Source organism: Lygodium microphyllum, chromosome 29 (genome assembly GCF_053477565.2).
Source record: "Lygodium microphyllum isolate KBCC chromosome 29, Lygodium_microphyllum_v1.1.10, whole genome shotgun sequence".
NCBI classification, from domain to species: Eukaryota; Viridiplantae; Streptophyta; class Polypodiopsida; order Schizaeales; family Lygodiaceae; genus Lygodium; species Lygodium microphyllum.
Window position 1 is genome coordinate 83,391,341 of NC_141163.1, and position 16,749 is coordinate 83,408,089.

The window sequence follows — 16,749 nt, forward strand, 5'->3', positions numbered from 1 at the left end:
CAATGGCTGATATCTCTTCTTCTGGCCAATTATGTGGAAGAGATTTTTGCTGGTCCACGTGATTTCTATGGGTTGTGTGCCGTTCTTCAGCACAAGTTTTTCATTTTGCCCAGCAGCCCCTCTTCTTTGAGAAACAGTTGGTGCACATTGTTTTGTGGCATCCCATGACAAACTTCCAATGTTTGCTCAAGCAGGCATATACAATGTGGGTGGAAGTCGGAGCATTGCCCGACGGTTTATTGGGCCCTCCTCAAGGATACTATGGCTGTAGTGGGTCATGTGTTGGTGAGCCCCAGTCCGAATGCAACCCAAATATATGTGTGTGTGTGTGTGTGTGTGTGTGTGTGTGTGCGCGCGCGCGCTATGGGACACAACTGGAAAGAGATCTAACTGGTTGCGGCTCGATTGCCCTAGTATGAGGCCTCTTTGGTTTCTGCTCAAGTTGGGTACTTTTGCTGGCCACTATTTCTCCTATGGTCAATTGGATTACTTTGCAACAAAATGCCCAGATCGCAAAAATACATTGGTGGATCAGCCCATGGATAAGGATCAAAGTGCAACCTCCCGTTCTGCCAAGCAACAGATTGTTCAATCTACTCTGCTGAAGATCAAGCAACCGGCTCCTCCATCTGCTTGGAGACACAAGGATGGACAGAATCTTCGACAGAATAAAGGTAAAACGAAGGAGGACCGTGTGCCCACAGTACCTGCTAATCCCTCCTCATCACACAACCCCCTTCATGTCACCGAGACAAGTCTTTTGATACGCCTACTATTCAAGCTCCTATTGGCCCCAAGGATCCACAAGCCCCCAAACAATAACAGTCAACATCGTGTTCGCAATCCTCCGACCCAATTAGCTTTCGATGCTGTTGGTCAAGTCATCACACCTTGGGATCACAAGTATCCTGGCTCTACCTCCCACCTTGCGGATGGACCTCCCTCCTCGTGCCGAACATCAGAGGCCCAATCCCTTTGCAGTGCTAGGAGATTTCTTTGAAGATGGAGTTGTTGGGTTTGACTCACGCCTACGCTCATAGAGGAGTGTCAATGATCTTCAGTAAAACACTAGGGCACCTTTTACTCTTCATACAAGGGTTTTTACCCCAGATTTATTCCTTTCATTTTATGTGCCTATGTTACACAGTTTTTGGCACTTATCGTATTTCACACACTTCGGGTGTGAACACCCTCTTACAATTCTAAGGTTTCAAGGTTGTACTTTGTACTTGCACCTTACACTTAGATTATTGCATTGGGTGTCATGCTCTCACACTCCTACTCCACTCTCAACTGAGCTTGGATCTGTTTTTACTCTTATATTTGGTATCAGAGCTCGCCCTCAGCTCCGCTCACCCTATGGCCACCATCTCCACCTGAGCTCCTCAGCCAATCCAGCTCAATCTGCCACCAGCAGCTCCATTTTTTCCATTTGCATCACGTCCATCATCAGCCATGCTAGGTCTACCACCAGTAGCACCAGGACAATCTCCACCGCCGCCCGCCCCAGGCAGTGCCTTTGCTGCACCCGCCTCCTGCCCTGCTAGGCAGAGCTGCCACTTGGCCTCCACCACGACACTACAGGCGTTGCCAATCAGCATGTGCCGCCCTCACTTTGCCCCCAGCGCCGCCTATCTCCAGCAAAGCCACCCACCTGGCCTCAAGTCTCTTTCATCTGCCCCAATCCTAAGCGCCCTGCTCTTGGTGCCCACCTGCCCACTAGTCGCCGCCTCTAAGATTTCCAGGTTGATCCAACTTCAAACATTACTCTTTTGCTCTCTGATCAACATCATTTATCATGGCAAATCCACGAAATGATGTATTTACTTACATATCCAAGGAGGATAGGTTGGATGGTAACAACTATTCCCTCTGGTCCTTCATGATGAAGAATGTGCTAATTGCGAAGAATCTTTGGGATTATGTCAACAGTGAGGAAAATAGGCTTGGAGTTGTGGCTCCTGCTACTCCTCCTCCAGGACAACATGGACAACGGGCAACTTAGTCTGTTCAGCCCGCTCCAGCTCAGCCACTTTCCCAAAGATCAGCAACACAAAAGGCATGGGATACAAGGATACACAGGCTTTTTCGCTGATTGCATTGGCAATTCAGCGGTTTATTATCCCTCACATTCAGTCTATAGCTTCTTCACGAGAAGCGTGGCTGACCTTAGAATAGATGTTTGCTAGAAAGAATGAGACGGGCATCTTCTTCTTAAAGAAAGAGCTCAAGACAATGAAGATGGATGAGAGCGATTCTATGCAGGATCATCTCAATAAAACTCAGGACTTGCATGAGCAACTTATGAATGTAGATAAGTATTACTCAAATGCACAAATGATATCTACTACCTTGAATTCATTGCCACCCTCATACTTAGCCTTTCATACGGCCTTGAACCTCACCATGAGGATTGCCCCACAGCCAGTTACTTTCCTTCCGCTGGTCAATTTGCTCTTAGAGAAAGAGCAGACAAGAAAGAACAATGGTGTGGATGTTATAGCCTCTGAGCAAGCTTTTATGGCAAGGCAGAAAGGCAAGGGTAGCCAAGCAAAGAATGCTCCACAAAGCTCTAGGACTTCAAGCACTTCACACGATAATAAGAAACAGGGGGGCACGTAAGCCAAGAAGAGCAAGTGCCGCTATTGCAAGAAGCCAAGCCACTACATCACTGAGTGTAGAAAGCGCATAGCCAAATAGAAGGACAAGAAGTCAAGGATGTCTGTTTCTGATGCACCTTCTATTGCTACTTAGTCCGCGTCCTTGGTTGTAGGCAGGGACTATTGTTTTTACACATGCAATTATGACTCTTCTTAGACTGATAAAGCATTTAGCTCTACTGAGGATACACGCACATGGTTTTTTGATAGTGGTGCTTCTAGGCACATCACATCTCGCAGAAATTTGTTTGTTTCTATTATTGCAGCCCCAGTTAGCAAGTCTATATAGTGTGCCAACAATGCATCATACCCTGTTAGAGGTATTGGGAAGATCGTGTTGACAACCACTGATGGCTCTATTCTCCGCTTGCAAGATGCCTTGTTTATGCCAAGTATAAAGAAAAATTTGTTATCTATTTCTTCTTTGGCAAGGTGTGGTTTACAGGTCACCTTTGATGATAATAGATGCATGGTGAGAGATAAGGGATACATGACTTTGGTTTTGACTGGTACTCTATGTCATGGGTTATATGAGTTGGATGCTTTTTCAATTGATCAGTCGGTCTATTTAGCATCCACTCTTACTCCTGCTATGTCACAAGCAAAGTTATGGCATGCTCGCATAGGGCATGTAAACTATAGTAGCTTGATGCTTATGCAGCATACACATATGCTTAATGGTTTACCTCTCTTGGAGAGACCTCCTGAGCACTTATACGAGAGATGCATTTTAGAAAAAATGCATCGTTTTTCGTTTTCCCGTGATGTTGCTTTTAGAGCAACTATCAGGTTACAGATTGTGCACTTAGATGTATATGGCCCTCTGTAGACAAAGTCATTGGGTAGCTATTACTATTTTGTCACTTTCATCGATGACTTTACTCGTTTCTGTTAAGGCATGCAACATGGACAGCAAGCTAATAACATTGGTTTAGACCAAAATGTGGGTCCTTCTAGGCCTTTAGAGACTAATGATCAACAAGAGAAAAAGAAATTTGATAGCTAGTTTAAAAATCAGCTAAGGACTAAAATTGGCAAATGATCCTTAGTTCATGCATTTTTTTAAACCCCTTAAAGGAGGGTGACAAAGACGAGAAGAGGAAATCGTCTTTAAGAGCTTCGAGGCCACAAGATGCTCCAAAAAAAGAGCTAATAGAGCAACATGATGTTTCAAATGTGGGTAGTAAGCATAAGCAAATGATGCTAATGGGGCAATTGATGCATATGCAAGGGCAACTTGAAAGTGCCAATCCAATGTTTTTTGGACAATAGAGTATGCATGCAATTATGCGGCAACTAGGGTACTTTGGTGGTGACACTAGTTTCCATACTATGATGGATTAGGAACCACATAAGGGGATGTATAACAAAACTCCTTATGGTATACAATTACCAATGCATGGTATGCAAGGCCCAATCTATCTAGATATGGCTGGTAATATACATAACCCCATGTATAGCAATGTTGGCATGATGCTAGGGCACAAAGTGGCAAGTTTGGCAATGCATATATCAAGCACACTATGTTTAGAACTCATGGTATTAATATTGGCCATGCAAATACTCCATATAGTGTTAGTCATGAACAAAAATGCAGCTAGTAATACATGCAATGTATGGAAAAATGTATCTTGGTATGGCTAGTAGTATCCAAATTCCCATGCAAAATGTTTCCTAATGTATCTGGTACTTCTAGCATGTTAGGTACACATGAGAGGGTAGTCACTTGGATGCAATGTTACATATTAGTTGAGTTGGAATTGTAGCAATGTGAAAGTATAAAGCATCACAAGGGAAAGAAAGACCTACAATCTAGTAGACATTTCGAGGCAAGTAAAGTTAGAGGTAAAGTTTCTATATACTTCTAGGTAAAGCTTTAGCATTGTTTCATCAATAGATGCAAAGTGAATGAAAGAGAATGACTTAGCAAACTATCCTCAATTGTTGCAACTTTGCCTAGATACCTTTCAATTAGAGCCGACTTTGGAGCTCAGCCAAGTTTAGCAGAGCAAGGGTCCGACGCATTGCTTGTTCCTAAAGGAGGAGGTAGCACTTTTACTCCGCCAATTGTGTACAACTCTCATATATAGTGGATCTCGAATGTATTCAGCCTGCAACCAAGGTATTGTGCTGGCAGTATGTTTGCCATGAGGTCATAACCCAGTGTGCTAGTCACTATGAGATGTATGCAAATGAGTATGAGTTTCACCCAGGCGCTGAAACTATACTTTTACATCAATTTATAATTAGTTTGGCATGAGTTTTTGCCTCAGTTTTAAGACAAAATTCTGATTAGTTTCAGCTTAATTTTTAACCAATTTGAGAACCGTTTATAGTCACTTTTGAGATCAGTTTTGCATCACTTTTTGCATTAGTTACTAATTAGTTTTTGCAATCAGTTTGTGATCAGTTTGGGGTCACATTTGCAACAATTTGTGATCAATTCTCAAAACAGCAAGTGATTAGCTTATGATCAGATTATGCTTAGTTTTCAATTGTTGACAGCTGGTTACATAGACAACAACATGTTAATAAATGCCATTGACAATTTCAGCCATGGTTTATACCGAGAATATGCTTTAATGTTGTTCTGAAGTCTCAATAGTTGAAAAACATGAGTTATGGATGCATCCAATGGGTTTCTCCTTTATAACATTCTATCTCATCCCCTATCTATCTCTCTAGTTATCTCATCCCCCATCTACAATGTTCTCTCTCTCTAGTTATCTCAACATTTTCAAGCAGTTTGAGCCATTAGAGAAAGAGATTTCAATCAATCTCTGCTATAAACCCCAATTTATAGCAAAAATTAGGGGTTTGACAACCTCACAATGCATACTCAAAATTGAGGGCCTAGGACTTGAATTTCAACAACTGAAATTGAGAATTTTAAGGAAATTCAAGAGGCCAATCGACCAATATCAGACTTGGGGCTAAATTTATCTTTCAAGGAGCAAGGTAAAGGCCAATCCCCAAGCAAACCAAGGGAAAATTTGGTTTGGAGACTTACTAGTCAATTTTGACAACAAGTGGCACTTGGATTAGCAGAGGAGGTCAAAGAATCTCAATTTTACTCCATCCCTTTGCAATAAAAATTAAAGAAATACCACAAAGAGCGTCAATTTTGAAACAAACAGGCTGTCCAATGTCCAAGATTGTATAGCAAAGTGTTCATTTCAGTTTTGTAGATTTGTTAATTGTTATAATTTAGTGTTACATCAGGTTATTTACCACCCTATCTGAGAAGGAAGGTTGGTTTCAATGCTCCATAAGAGAGCACTCGTATTGTGTAAAACAATAAGAGAAACTATACTATGTGTGTTGAGAAGAAGGTATAGGTTAAGGAAGAGGGGGATTAAAACATATAATAATAAGGATATGTGGATTTCTAGGTTTACCTAAAAAGAGAGTGTGACAGCTGTGTGTAATAGAGAGAGTATAATGCACTTGCAAATTTGGATGGAGCTATGGAGCCTTGTGTGTATCTTCTCTCTCTTTTTCTTTTTCTTTTCGTAAATGTATATTCTCTCTCTCTCTCTCTCTCTCTCTCTCTCTCTCTCTCTCTCTCTCTCTAATTTCTTAACAACAATGTGACAACCAATGCTTTCCGTCATGGTACTACGTACATTACCATTGACCAAATAATGACACCTAAATATTTAAAGGATGCACATTACTGTGTTAAGACTTCAAATATCTAGCATGGCTAAGAGCCTACGTAGGGGATTGATACAGGTAAAACATCCTGATTTCTTCATCCATTATGTAAAGTCTCGTTTTCCATTGGGATGTCCGAAACTTATATGCCAATGCTCGCTACTTTTCTATGCTTTTAATGGCTAGGATAACTTTTTGAGGTATTCACTTCTAGCAGCTTCAATGGAGTGCTGGATACTTCCCTTTTCTGGACAAAACCATTATTCTTGAATTTAATTCATGTATAAGCATCAGATATGTGCACAACCACATTTGTACATACACATGTATTGCACATGCACGTGCACATGTTCCTTTTTCTGTTTGCCGATCACTTCAAGATTGGTCAATCTTATCTCATTTAAGACTATCACAGAATGGGTTTCTCATCAAAACCTGACAAATACTAAGATGTGACTGTCACTGCCTTAATGCAATATCCTTTGTTGCACCTGTTACTCTACCAACAAAAAGAACATGTCTTCAATGGGGCAGGAAAAAGACTTCTGATTTTTCTTAATTTATAGCATTACTAACAGATTGTGAGAATATATGCAACCTGACTAGCTATTTTTGGGATATTTTAATCTTCATACCAATTGGTTGTGTATTTTCTGGCTGCAAGTCGAAGAGAGTCCAGCAATGATCAGCTTAGCATCAACCTGTCCCTGAAGATCATCCAAAGGGATTATTTGAACCATTACAAATATTGGACAAAGGCACTGCTAAATCTACACAAATGCTGTACAAACAAATTTGGAATGAGTGATATATTGTTACATGTATAGACTGTACTTTACAATATTCATACAAGTAATAACCACATATAAGAAAAAACATGATATCCACATATTTTTTGGACAATGAAACTGCTACAATAGATTCATCTTAATCACAAATTGTTATTTATCAGTGAAAACCGAAAACCAAGGACTTGCAACAAGAAACTGCTACTTAAGTTTGGCTTTTAGTACAACGCTAGCTCACAACCATAATTTTACCATCACTGAGCCATACAAAGGATAGAAAAAGAACCTGCCTAAATCCAAACTGAAACAAGAAAGGATTGAGGCAAATCCATATCTAATAGTACAGTATTGCACATTAACTCAGGCTTGAAATGGTTATCTTCTGGCAACTTGTGCCGGGTACCACAGGATCAAGCTTTGGCAAACGCCTACAACTCGGCACCATTGTGCCCATATTTAGCTAAATCATTGCGTGCCTAAATCCAAACTGAAACAAGAAAGGCTTGAGGCAAATCCATATCTAGTAGTACAGTATTGCACATTAACTCAGGCTTGAAATGGTTATCTTCTGGCAACTTGTGCCGGGTACCACAGGATCAAGCTTTGGCAAACACCTATAACTCGGCACCATTGTGCCCATATTTAGCTAAATCGTTGTCGCTATTTCTAAAGTGATTAAACAACAACGTATGAGTTGCCTTAAACCCTCCTCAGCAAGCTATACAGGAGAGCTGGGCCAATCTTACCTCAGTAGCCTCATCAACTCCTACTTTCTTGATGGCCCCTCCAACAAAAACACAAAAAGGGATGCCACTGCTAGATCTGCTCTAAGATACAACTTTCTATAACTATATCTACAAAGTACCTCACACCCTCCATGCACGTAAGGCACAACATATGCACACAAGACACAAAAAACATAGTAGAATGGACATCAAACTCACTCCCAGACCATAAGCCAAATCAACTTCCCCTCCAAACTCGGACCAGCCACATAACAGGCCACACCCGTGTCTCAAGCGATGACATCCCATATCACCATTCCACACCATCCCACTATGTGGAATTGACAGCCTTTGAGCCTGGAGTACAAGTCTGGTGGTGTCACAACATGAGACACAAATAAGCCCTTAAACCTATTTCTAGAACTCCTTGGCCACCCTTGCCTAAGAGAGCACACTCACACCCAACCACTTCCTCACCCAAGGTTGTTACCAATGCTGCAGCAAGCACCCATCCTAGATGTCCAAGGATATAACACAAATTTTGTGCACCTTGGAATAGACCCTTTATGATTCTTTGAGTTCCTCCAGCTACCAACTTATTTTTAAGCTTAGTCACAGCCTAGACAGATGTACATCGAAAAGTGGGGGGTTACTGTTCTTGCTTAATTAACAAGGAACACCAGATTTGTGATGATCAACACCAAATGGGTTCGTTTGAGAGGAAAGACTTGAGGATTGACCTGTGATGACACACTAGGTTTGCAGAGAAAACACGTGTATGAATCACAACTGACACAGTACAGTTGTTGCCATGAGGCACTTATGCAAGGGGATAAGCACCTTAGAGCTTTACACCGAGGATAATATTTATGTTTTCCTAGCATTCAAATATTGAGAGAAAATAACAAATGCAAGAGCCATTGCATGAAGATCTTATGTTATGCAAAAGATGATTATCAAGAGCTGACGCATGGAGGGAAGAGTGTATCCCATTTGTGTCATGCTTAATTTCCCCTTTTACGTTTAAGTCTAATTAGTCTATCTTTGAACGAACACACACACACACAGATCAAGAATCGATTGCTACATGTGTGTCTTGCATCTGATCTGCACACCAATCCAACACAGCCACACCATGAGAGATAGGTACGCTCACTTGCAAATAGATTGGACTTGGATGGTGTGGAGGTGGCATTCTCAACAGTTAAGTACCAACATGCAAATTGGGACTCACATGAGGCTAAGTGGAAAAGCCTAGAGAAGGCCTAACACCTAAATACAAGAGATCCAAGCTAACCTGACAAATTGACAAGGAGCCTAGACTAAAGAGAAAGGATCATAAACCTACAGTGCTAAAAAAAGGGCATATAACCTAAAGATGAAGATGAAAGTGTGGAGCTAAAATCTAAGCCACTAAAGGCAGGAGGGAGAGAACCTAAATGCAATTTTGATGGGGGTGGATGGGAGGGATTTGTAAATGAGTGGCGCCAAGAACATGCTCAACTGAAACAAAACGTAAAAATAGCAAGTGTACTTGTATGCATTCTTCTGCGTCCAAAGCCTCCTCCATTTGTGTCCATCAAGGCCTCCAATGAAGGAGACGCATGAGTAGACACTCTGGGCTCTCAAAACAAACGAGTCTAAGATATTATGAGTTATGTGCTATATTCCTGCAAATCTACCTTCTCACAAAACTCATGCAAGTTATGCTCTAAAAGGGCACCACTCTGATACCATGTGAGGATACACCTAGGTTTGCAAAGAAAACATAGGCAGTGCAAGAACACGACTGACACACGATGAACTCAAACAAGAATGCAAATGAAGCAAAAAAGAATAAACATTTAACATTGAGGTTAAGATGTTCGAGGAATATCACAAAGATCCATGGCTGTTGTAGGTGTCAAAGATGAAGAGTAAAAGTCCTTCAGAGCCAAGATTGATGGAGGAGGGTAAGATGACAATCGCTTTGTAGGAGACAGCTGCAAAAAAGCAGGCTAGGACGTCTCGAGATAGTCTATGTGTGGTCTTACAAGACCTAGCACCATAATGAGTCAAGAGTCAAGAGTTGTGAACACCTAGCTATGATACCATGTGAGGGTACATTATAGTTAGTAGAAAAAATGTAGACTACATGAACAACCACATGACCAATAAATGAGAAAAGAAAAGAGAGTGAACGAATGGAAACTCAATAAACAGACTGAGTATATGAAGATATGTGATATAAGAAATGATACCATGTGAGGGTACATTATAGTTAGTAGAAAAAATGTAGACTACATGAACAACCACATGACCAATAAATGAGAAAAGAAAAGAGAGTGAACGAATGGAAACTCAATAAACAGACCGAGTATATGAAGATATGTGATACAAGAAATGCTCAACAGCCATTGTCTCATAGGGAGTGGGCCGAAGAATGCTGGACGAGTGTTTCGTACTCTGACAAATCCCGAACACAAGAAACCACTCAAACTCAATGATGAATAATGAATGTGATATAGCCTATCCTAATAGCAAAAATGCAGCAAAGAGGCAAATGCAACAATCTAGGATAAGTGCATGTCATTGAGAGGCTGATGAAACATGGCACTCCTCCAGAAGTGGAGTATGGCAAAATAGGATAACAGCCACCAGGGTGCAGGTGACAATTAGGAGTGCAAGGACAAAAAATGCAGTTTGTCAGGTGATTATTGCAGTCTGGGGAATCAAGAAGGCTGAAAGGTAGGTCACCATCTGCAAAAGCAGCAGTGGGAGTTGTCATCAGCAAGCTAGAGGGTGTCACAAACAACTGATATGACATCAGCAGCAGCAACAAGTCTCCAACAAGCTGATGGTGACAAAGGGGAGGCATGACTGGCATTGATGAGGCTCGCAAAACACAGCAGGCTGAGATGGAAGGGGCAACGGATGTTGATGGCAAATGCAAGGGTGGCAGGGACAATTCAAGATGGAAAAAGTGGTCAAACATTGGATTCCTTTTGATAGAACTTTTTGAGCCAATTGTCCTACCAATAACTCTAGAGCTTGATTTTTTTCAAATATTTTATCCGGGGATTGTGTGAGAACTGAAAGGAATTAGCTCATAACTTGAGCTTAACTTCAGAATAATTTTGAGGTAGCTTAACAAGGAGCCTATAGGATTCTTCACAATTGGAATATATCACCTTAGGAGCTTCAATTGATCAATCAACTCCAATCACCACCTTCTACATGAGACTAACACATGACGTTTTCAGATGGAGGATTGTGAATGCATCTCTACACCTGCCAAGACAAAGCATAGATTCACAATTGGGATGCAAGGGAACCACTTAATATCATGTGTAACACACGGTCTGTATTTGACTCTTTAGATATCTCAAAGGCAATCAAGCATTTGAGACTCTTTTATGCTTGAGGGTTTCATCAGTACTTGCATGCTTTTACAATCAGTGATTAGGCCAGATGTTATGACACCAGAGTATCCACTAGTGGAAATGCTGGAGGAGTCGTGTATTTCTTCTTGGCTCAAGAAGAAACAACCAACATGGTCAACTCCAGTTCTGAATCCCCTGCACAAGTCAACACAGAAAATATAATTACGAAAGCTTTGGGCTTACTACAGGTTGGGGATTGCTTTAAATCATTCAATCAGATAATGTTCCAGCACACACACTCCCCCATCTGTGTTGTATGTGGAAGAGAGCTTCGCACCCAACCCAACACATGCTAGCATCTTTCTTATATGTGTTTTAACAAATTTCCCCCACTAGAATTAAAGTTCCTCTCTTTATCCTTTATCAATTGCTTCTCATTCCTCAACCACACACCTTAGAATGTTGAACTTTATCCTTGCCAGAATAGAATCATAGTAGCTCTCAGAAAATTTTGGAGAGTACCTAGCACCTGTTCATTAGCTAATGTGAGCAGATTTTATGAAGTATGGTTTCCAAAGTTAAGCGAAATTAGTGAAGTCATTGAACAAAGCATCACCTACCTTTGAGAGGACAGTCTTGGGAATAAATTGCATGTGCATCTCTACATGGAGGTGTTTATGTCTCTTAAAGTAAGTGTTCAGCCCCATTAGCCGAGTATCTACTCCCGTCAATGGAGTGTGTGGCACGATGATGAACCAATCCACAATTATCTGTCCATGCTCTCACAATCAGTCTCACTTCATCCCGTTCCATCCATCCCCACAATATGACTGTCCTGCCATCTTCTGACATTGATGCAAGTCATGTACCTCACTTTAGCACACCGGATTGGTCACAAACTCATCTTTGTAGACCCATGAATCGTTTTCAAGCACTTGCAACTTGCAACCTTTTCAAAAGCTATTGAGTGAGCCTCTTGATTCAAATTTTTTCCCAATGGAGTCATTGAAATATCATACTTCACTATCTAAGAATCAAAACGATTGAAATGGTGACTGTGCTTACAACATGCTTTAATCTATTAAAAGCTTTTATCACCTTGCCAATCCATTTGACCTTAGCACTCTCTATCAGATGATGCAGTGGGGATGTAGTCTGCACCAACTCCTGTAAATACTTTTAAGCATTAGGAGCATAGTCCCAAGAAACACCTTTATATCATGTACAAAAATTAAATCAAGCCATTCCACAATAGCCTTTTGTTGAGCTAAAATATGCATTACTTGCTGATTAGCCTCTTAAACAACCCCAAAACGCACTAAAAAAAATGCTATTTTAGAGTAAAAACCTTAAAACGGGGAGCGGTTGGAGAGAGTTCAATGGAAACCCTAATTTGGGAGGCTCCGATCCACATCCATAAATAGACAAGCTGCCCACCATTCAGCTATTATCCTTGTTTGCATGTTACACCAGCCCACACACCCTCTGCTACTGTTGGCGCCGAGTTTTCAGTCCGTAGCCGGTCTCCATCTGCTGTCTAGCCATCATCGACTGCAACCACATTATCTTCAACCTGTCCATTGCTGTAGGCGACAACTCTCAACTAATGGCGATTGCTCCAAACTGTCCCAAACTGCTATTCAGCCTGCCGTCCATCATCTCTAGGGTCAGCCAGCCTGCATTTACAACATTGCAGGTCCTAACACTCTCCGACACAGCTTCTCCAGCTGTCGCCCTGCTGTTACAGCACTTGTGCACAGTTTTCAGCTTCTGATCAGTGGTACACTGCTGCATTTTGGTGACCAACTTGCTGCTATTCACTATTTAGCACTCCAACACTCCGACTGGTGGTCACAAACTTGCGATCCGTCTCCAGTGGACGTCACACTCTGACATTGCTCTGGCCTTGAGCACACTGTACACTCTTACATTCATTTACAGCATTCATTCACTTCAGAGTTGTGTTCTCTCTCTCCCTTCTTTTGTTTGTGTTTGAGTGTTGAGTTTTGCGTTTAGGGTTTGAGTTTTGAGTTTTGTATTTAGGGTTTGAGTTTTGCCCTCTATGTCTATGTCTGTCTCTTTGTGTTTATGTCGTGGTCGTACACTCTCTGTGTCCTCAATGCAAACCCTAGCAGTTTTCTTCACACCTTCATCTTCACAACATCCATCATAACCAAGCCCACCAGGCACACACAACACCCTCAACCCTCATCCAAGAGCCATGACTTGGCTATGAAAACAGCACACACAATGAATGCAACCTGCCCAAGAAGTCAAAGGGGCTACAGATAGAGTCATTTTTGAAAAGAGACTAGCCACCACAAGAATCAGATTAAACCCCTCCCAAGGAAGTGGCAACACCTCTGCCCAAAATATCAAGGAGACTTGAATCCACCACTTCATTGTTGTTGCCTCAAGCTTTAATAGCATGACACTCACAACAAATTCCATACCCTTAAAATAATTATAAATGGAGAGGGAAACAAATGATGTTGGTTTTGTACAAGGTGGGAGAAACAGATGGTAAAGAGTGAATAGCTCCTTCATTGAGAATGAGTGTGGGAGAGTTTCTTTGCATCTGATTTGTGATACAATAATACATTCATTGGCAGATAGAACCTCTTTTATTGATTACATTGTCTCATGATATCCCTTCCCAATGCCAAGAACTCTCTTTTATGCACAACTTCTCATTCATACGAATTTTACATGTTGGCCGAAAACCTAACATCTGTATCAGTAAATGTCCTGCATCCCTAGTTTGTCATTTTGGGTTTAACCTAAATAGCCTCGATATGAGTCAAGCAAGTTAGTAGGCCTTTTTGTCTCGAGAGGCTAGCTGTTCCTTTATAGCATTGCTAATCAAATCTTTAAATATGTAATCACAGCTCAGTTAGGTCCATCTAGCATTTACAACTTCCAAAAACCAGTAGTTCTAACATTCAAGGTTTCTATGAAAGCCTGCCTTCTATGAAAAATTTAACAATTCAAAAACTGTATAAGAGTTGTGTCCAGCTAGACCTGCAAATCATGCAGCAGATAAGATACTGCTTCATATGCTGGATCGTCTTTACTCTCTACAACAAAGAAAAACTCTACTGGTCCTCCATAAAGAGAAATCACCTATAAAAAATGAGCCATTTAAAAATCTGCATGTGAGTACTTGTCAGTCAATCAGCCTCAAATATTAAAGATGATCTTTCAAAGCTAAAGCATACACCTGACTCTCCCAATTACTTAAGCTGTGCTCTGAAAAGCCCTTCACAGGCATTATAACAGTAACTCGAGGCAGCTTCTCTTGCACTGAATGCTCCAGATTGTTGATATCTGGATAAAGAAAAGCAAAACTGTTCCCCAGTCTCTCAGCCTTTTGAATTTTTTTCAATTCCTTGCCTCTGCAAAATTAAGAACCTTAGCTGAAGGTTTTTATAAGATGTAGAGAACCAACTGATCACAACAGCACAGTAAACTATTTACCTGACAGAAGCTGCAAATGCCCAGCCCAGTGCAAGCGCCAAGCATATTACACAACCCTGTAAAACAAGGGTGTTTGCTCAAAAATTATTGCTCTCGGTATTAGCCTTCTCCATAAAAAAAAGAAAGCTGTTGAGCAAAAAGTTATCTGAGAGAAATGTTGTACATGTCAAGGAATTTCAAAAGAACCAAAACCAAAAATAGTTGCTCAGACTAAACCTATGTGAAACTTTTTCCATTTCCCACTGCCATTTCTTATGTTTCCTAGAAATGTCACCTCCAAAGAAGATATTTAACAGCTTGAGTGGTGCCAAAAAAAATTGCTTATTATCTTCGCACTTTTAATGGTTTGCCAAATTGCCACACTAGTCAGCAGAAGATAATGTTAATGAACATGAATTGATTATAATTAGACACATAAACAGGACTTTGAAAACGGCCTACAAATTGCAGCAATGGAAGAGGTGGGAATCCTTTAGGCAGAAGCAAGAGGAGGATGTGGACACCTTTTTCACTTGCTTCACCGAATTCCTATTGATATCCCTTTCTCCTCACTAAGGATGCAATCGTTTCCAAGTTCATGGATAGCTTGCATACAAACATTTTGGTTGACGTGGACGTGTCAATCTAACCAATTCGCTGCTGCTAAAGGCAAAGAGTAGGGCAAGTCCATGAGTAGTGGGGGAGATACATACAAGAAGGCAGCAGCTCAAGAGGAGCAAAAGAAGCTAAAGGAAGAGAACAAGTGTTTCAGCTGCAAACAGACAGGGCATATTGCTAAGAATTGCCCAAAGAAGCCTGAGTTGAAGGACGAAAATTCCAAGGTGGGAGTAAAGATCACGGAGGCAGCCTCAACCTCATCCGTCATGGCTTCTACCCTTAAGATAGCACCCTTGGGAGACATGGATTCTTCTTCCTTTGGGTGTCATGATCTTGTGCTCATGTAAGCAATGGTCCAAAGCCATCTTGCACTTTGCTTAGTGGATTGGAGCATCTGAAAATTTAATCCAAGACAGGTTTGTCAAGAAGTATCTGTTGAGAAGTAACAAATGATATATGCTCCAGGAAGAGATGTCCTGAATCTCATTTGCACAGTGAGGATAGTGGAGAAGCTGGAAAGCTATAAAAGCATGTATTTGGTTCACTTTTTGATAAAATGCTATTGTACTTTGTACTTAGAGACTGTAACTCTATCCACTCAAGATTGTGTTTATGAGCCCAAGCTAATCTATCTTGGAACCTAATTCACTTGAGTGAAATTCTGTGTCTTGTCATTAGTCTTCATGTCTCTTGCTTATGAGTTCAAACCTCCATAGCTAAACTGTGTTCAAGATCCATGTTTGTCAACATGGTATCAGAGCCATGGTTTTGGTCACTCTGAAATCATCTCTAAAGTCTATTGCAGATCTGGAAGAGCCAAGGAAGATCAAAAATTACCTAACAACATCAAGCCCAATATCAAGATCTAGTATCTATTGATACTCAAATAGTGCTTCTTGGTACTTAAGGTTTTTTGGCTTACTCAAGAGTAACTCATCTTCAGCTGATTCAAAAGCCTATTCTTAGTTTGTAATGATTTGAATTTTTTATTGATCCAATTCCTTGTAAGTCTCAATCTCACTGTAAAAGGACAGACACTGCCCGAGTGTTCTCGTGGTAAGACCTCCCTCTAAGATGACTGAACTGAAACAGATAGCAAAGTTTAATGGTGAAGGCTTTCACGCCTAGAAGGAGAAAACCATGTACCATCTCATGAAAAAAGACCTCTGGGATCTCTTTGAGAAAGATGATACAGATGACAATGCTAAAAAGGAAGATGCTACAGAAGACCAGGCTAAAACAAAGGCATGGAAGAAGACGAACAACCAAGCTTTAGGTATTATTGCCTTGGGTTTATCCGATGATGTATTACATCATATTTCTAGCATCAGGGATGTAAAGAAAACATGGAAAGAACTTGACAAGATCTTTGGTACACAAGCAAAGAACTCGAAGGTAAAATTACTTATGCAATTTTATAGTTGGACGTAAAAAACAGTTCATCTATGACTGTACACATCAATAAGTTCAAGAGCCTTAAAAC

The 16,749-nt window shown here is 40.9% G+C and overlaps 1 protein-coding gene across 5 annotated transcripts in view; it reads right to left on the reverse strand.

The window, feature by feature from the left end:
* LOC148010853 (Nucleotide-diphospho-sugar transferases superfamily protein) overlaps positions 1 to 16,749 on the reverse strand; it is an 89,442-nt gene that overhangs the window by 14,990 nt on the left and 57,703 nt on the right. For 3 of the 5 annotated variants that reach the window (XR_015689587.1, XM_087672173.1, XM_087672172.1), the window contains exons 2-6: positions 14,670 to 14,725; positions 14,413 to 14,587; positions 14,214 to 14,315; positions 12,291 to 12,359; positions 6,953 to 7,024 (exon numbers count right to left, since the gene is read on the reverse strand). Coding sequence is in view for 4 of the 5 variants with exons in the window: in XM_087672173.1 (XP_087528299.1) it covers positions 6,953 to 7,024; positions 12,291 to 12,359; positions 14,214 to 14,315; positions 14,413 to 14,587; positions 14,670 to 14,725 (474 nt within the window). In the remaining variant the exon portion in view is untranslated. The remainder of the gene's footprint in view (positions 1 to 6,952; positions 7,025 to 12,290; positions 12,360 to 14,213; positions 14,316 to 14,412; positions 14,588 to 14,669; positions 14,726 to 16,749) is intronic. The other 2 variants (XM_087672174.1, XM_087672175.1) reach the window with 2 other exon arrangements.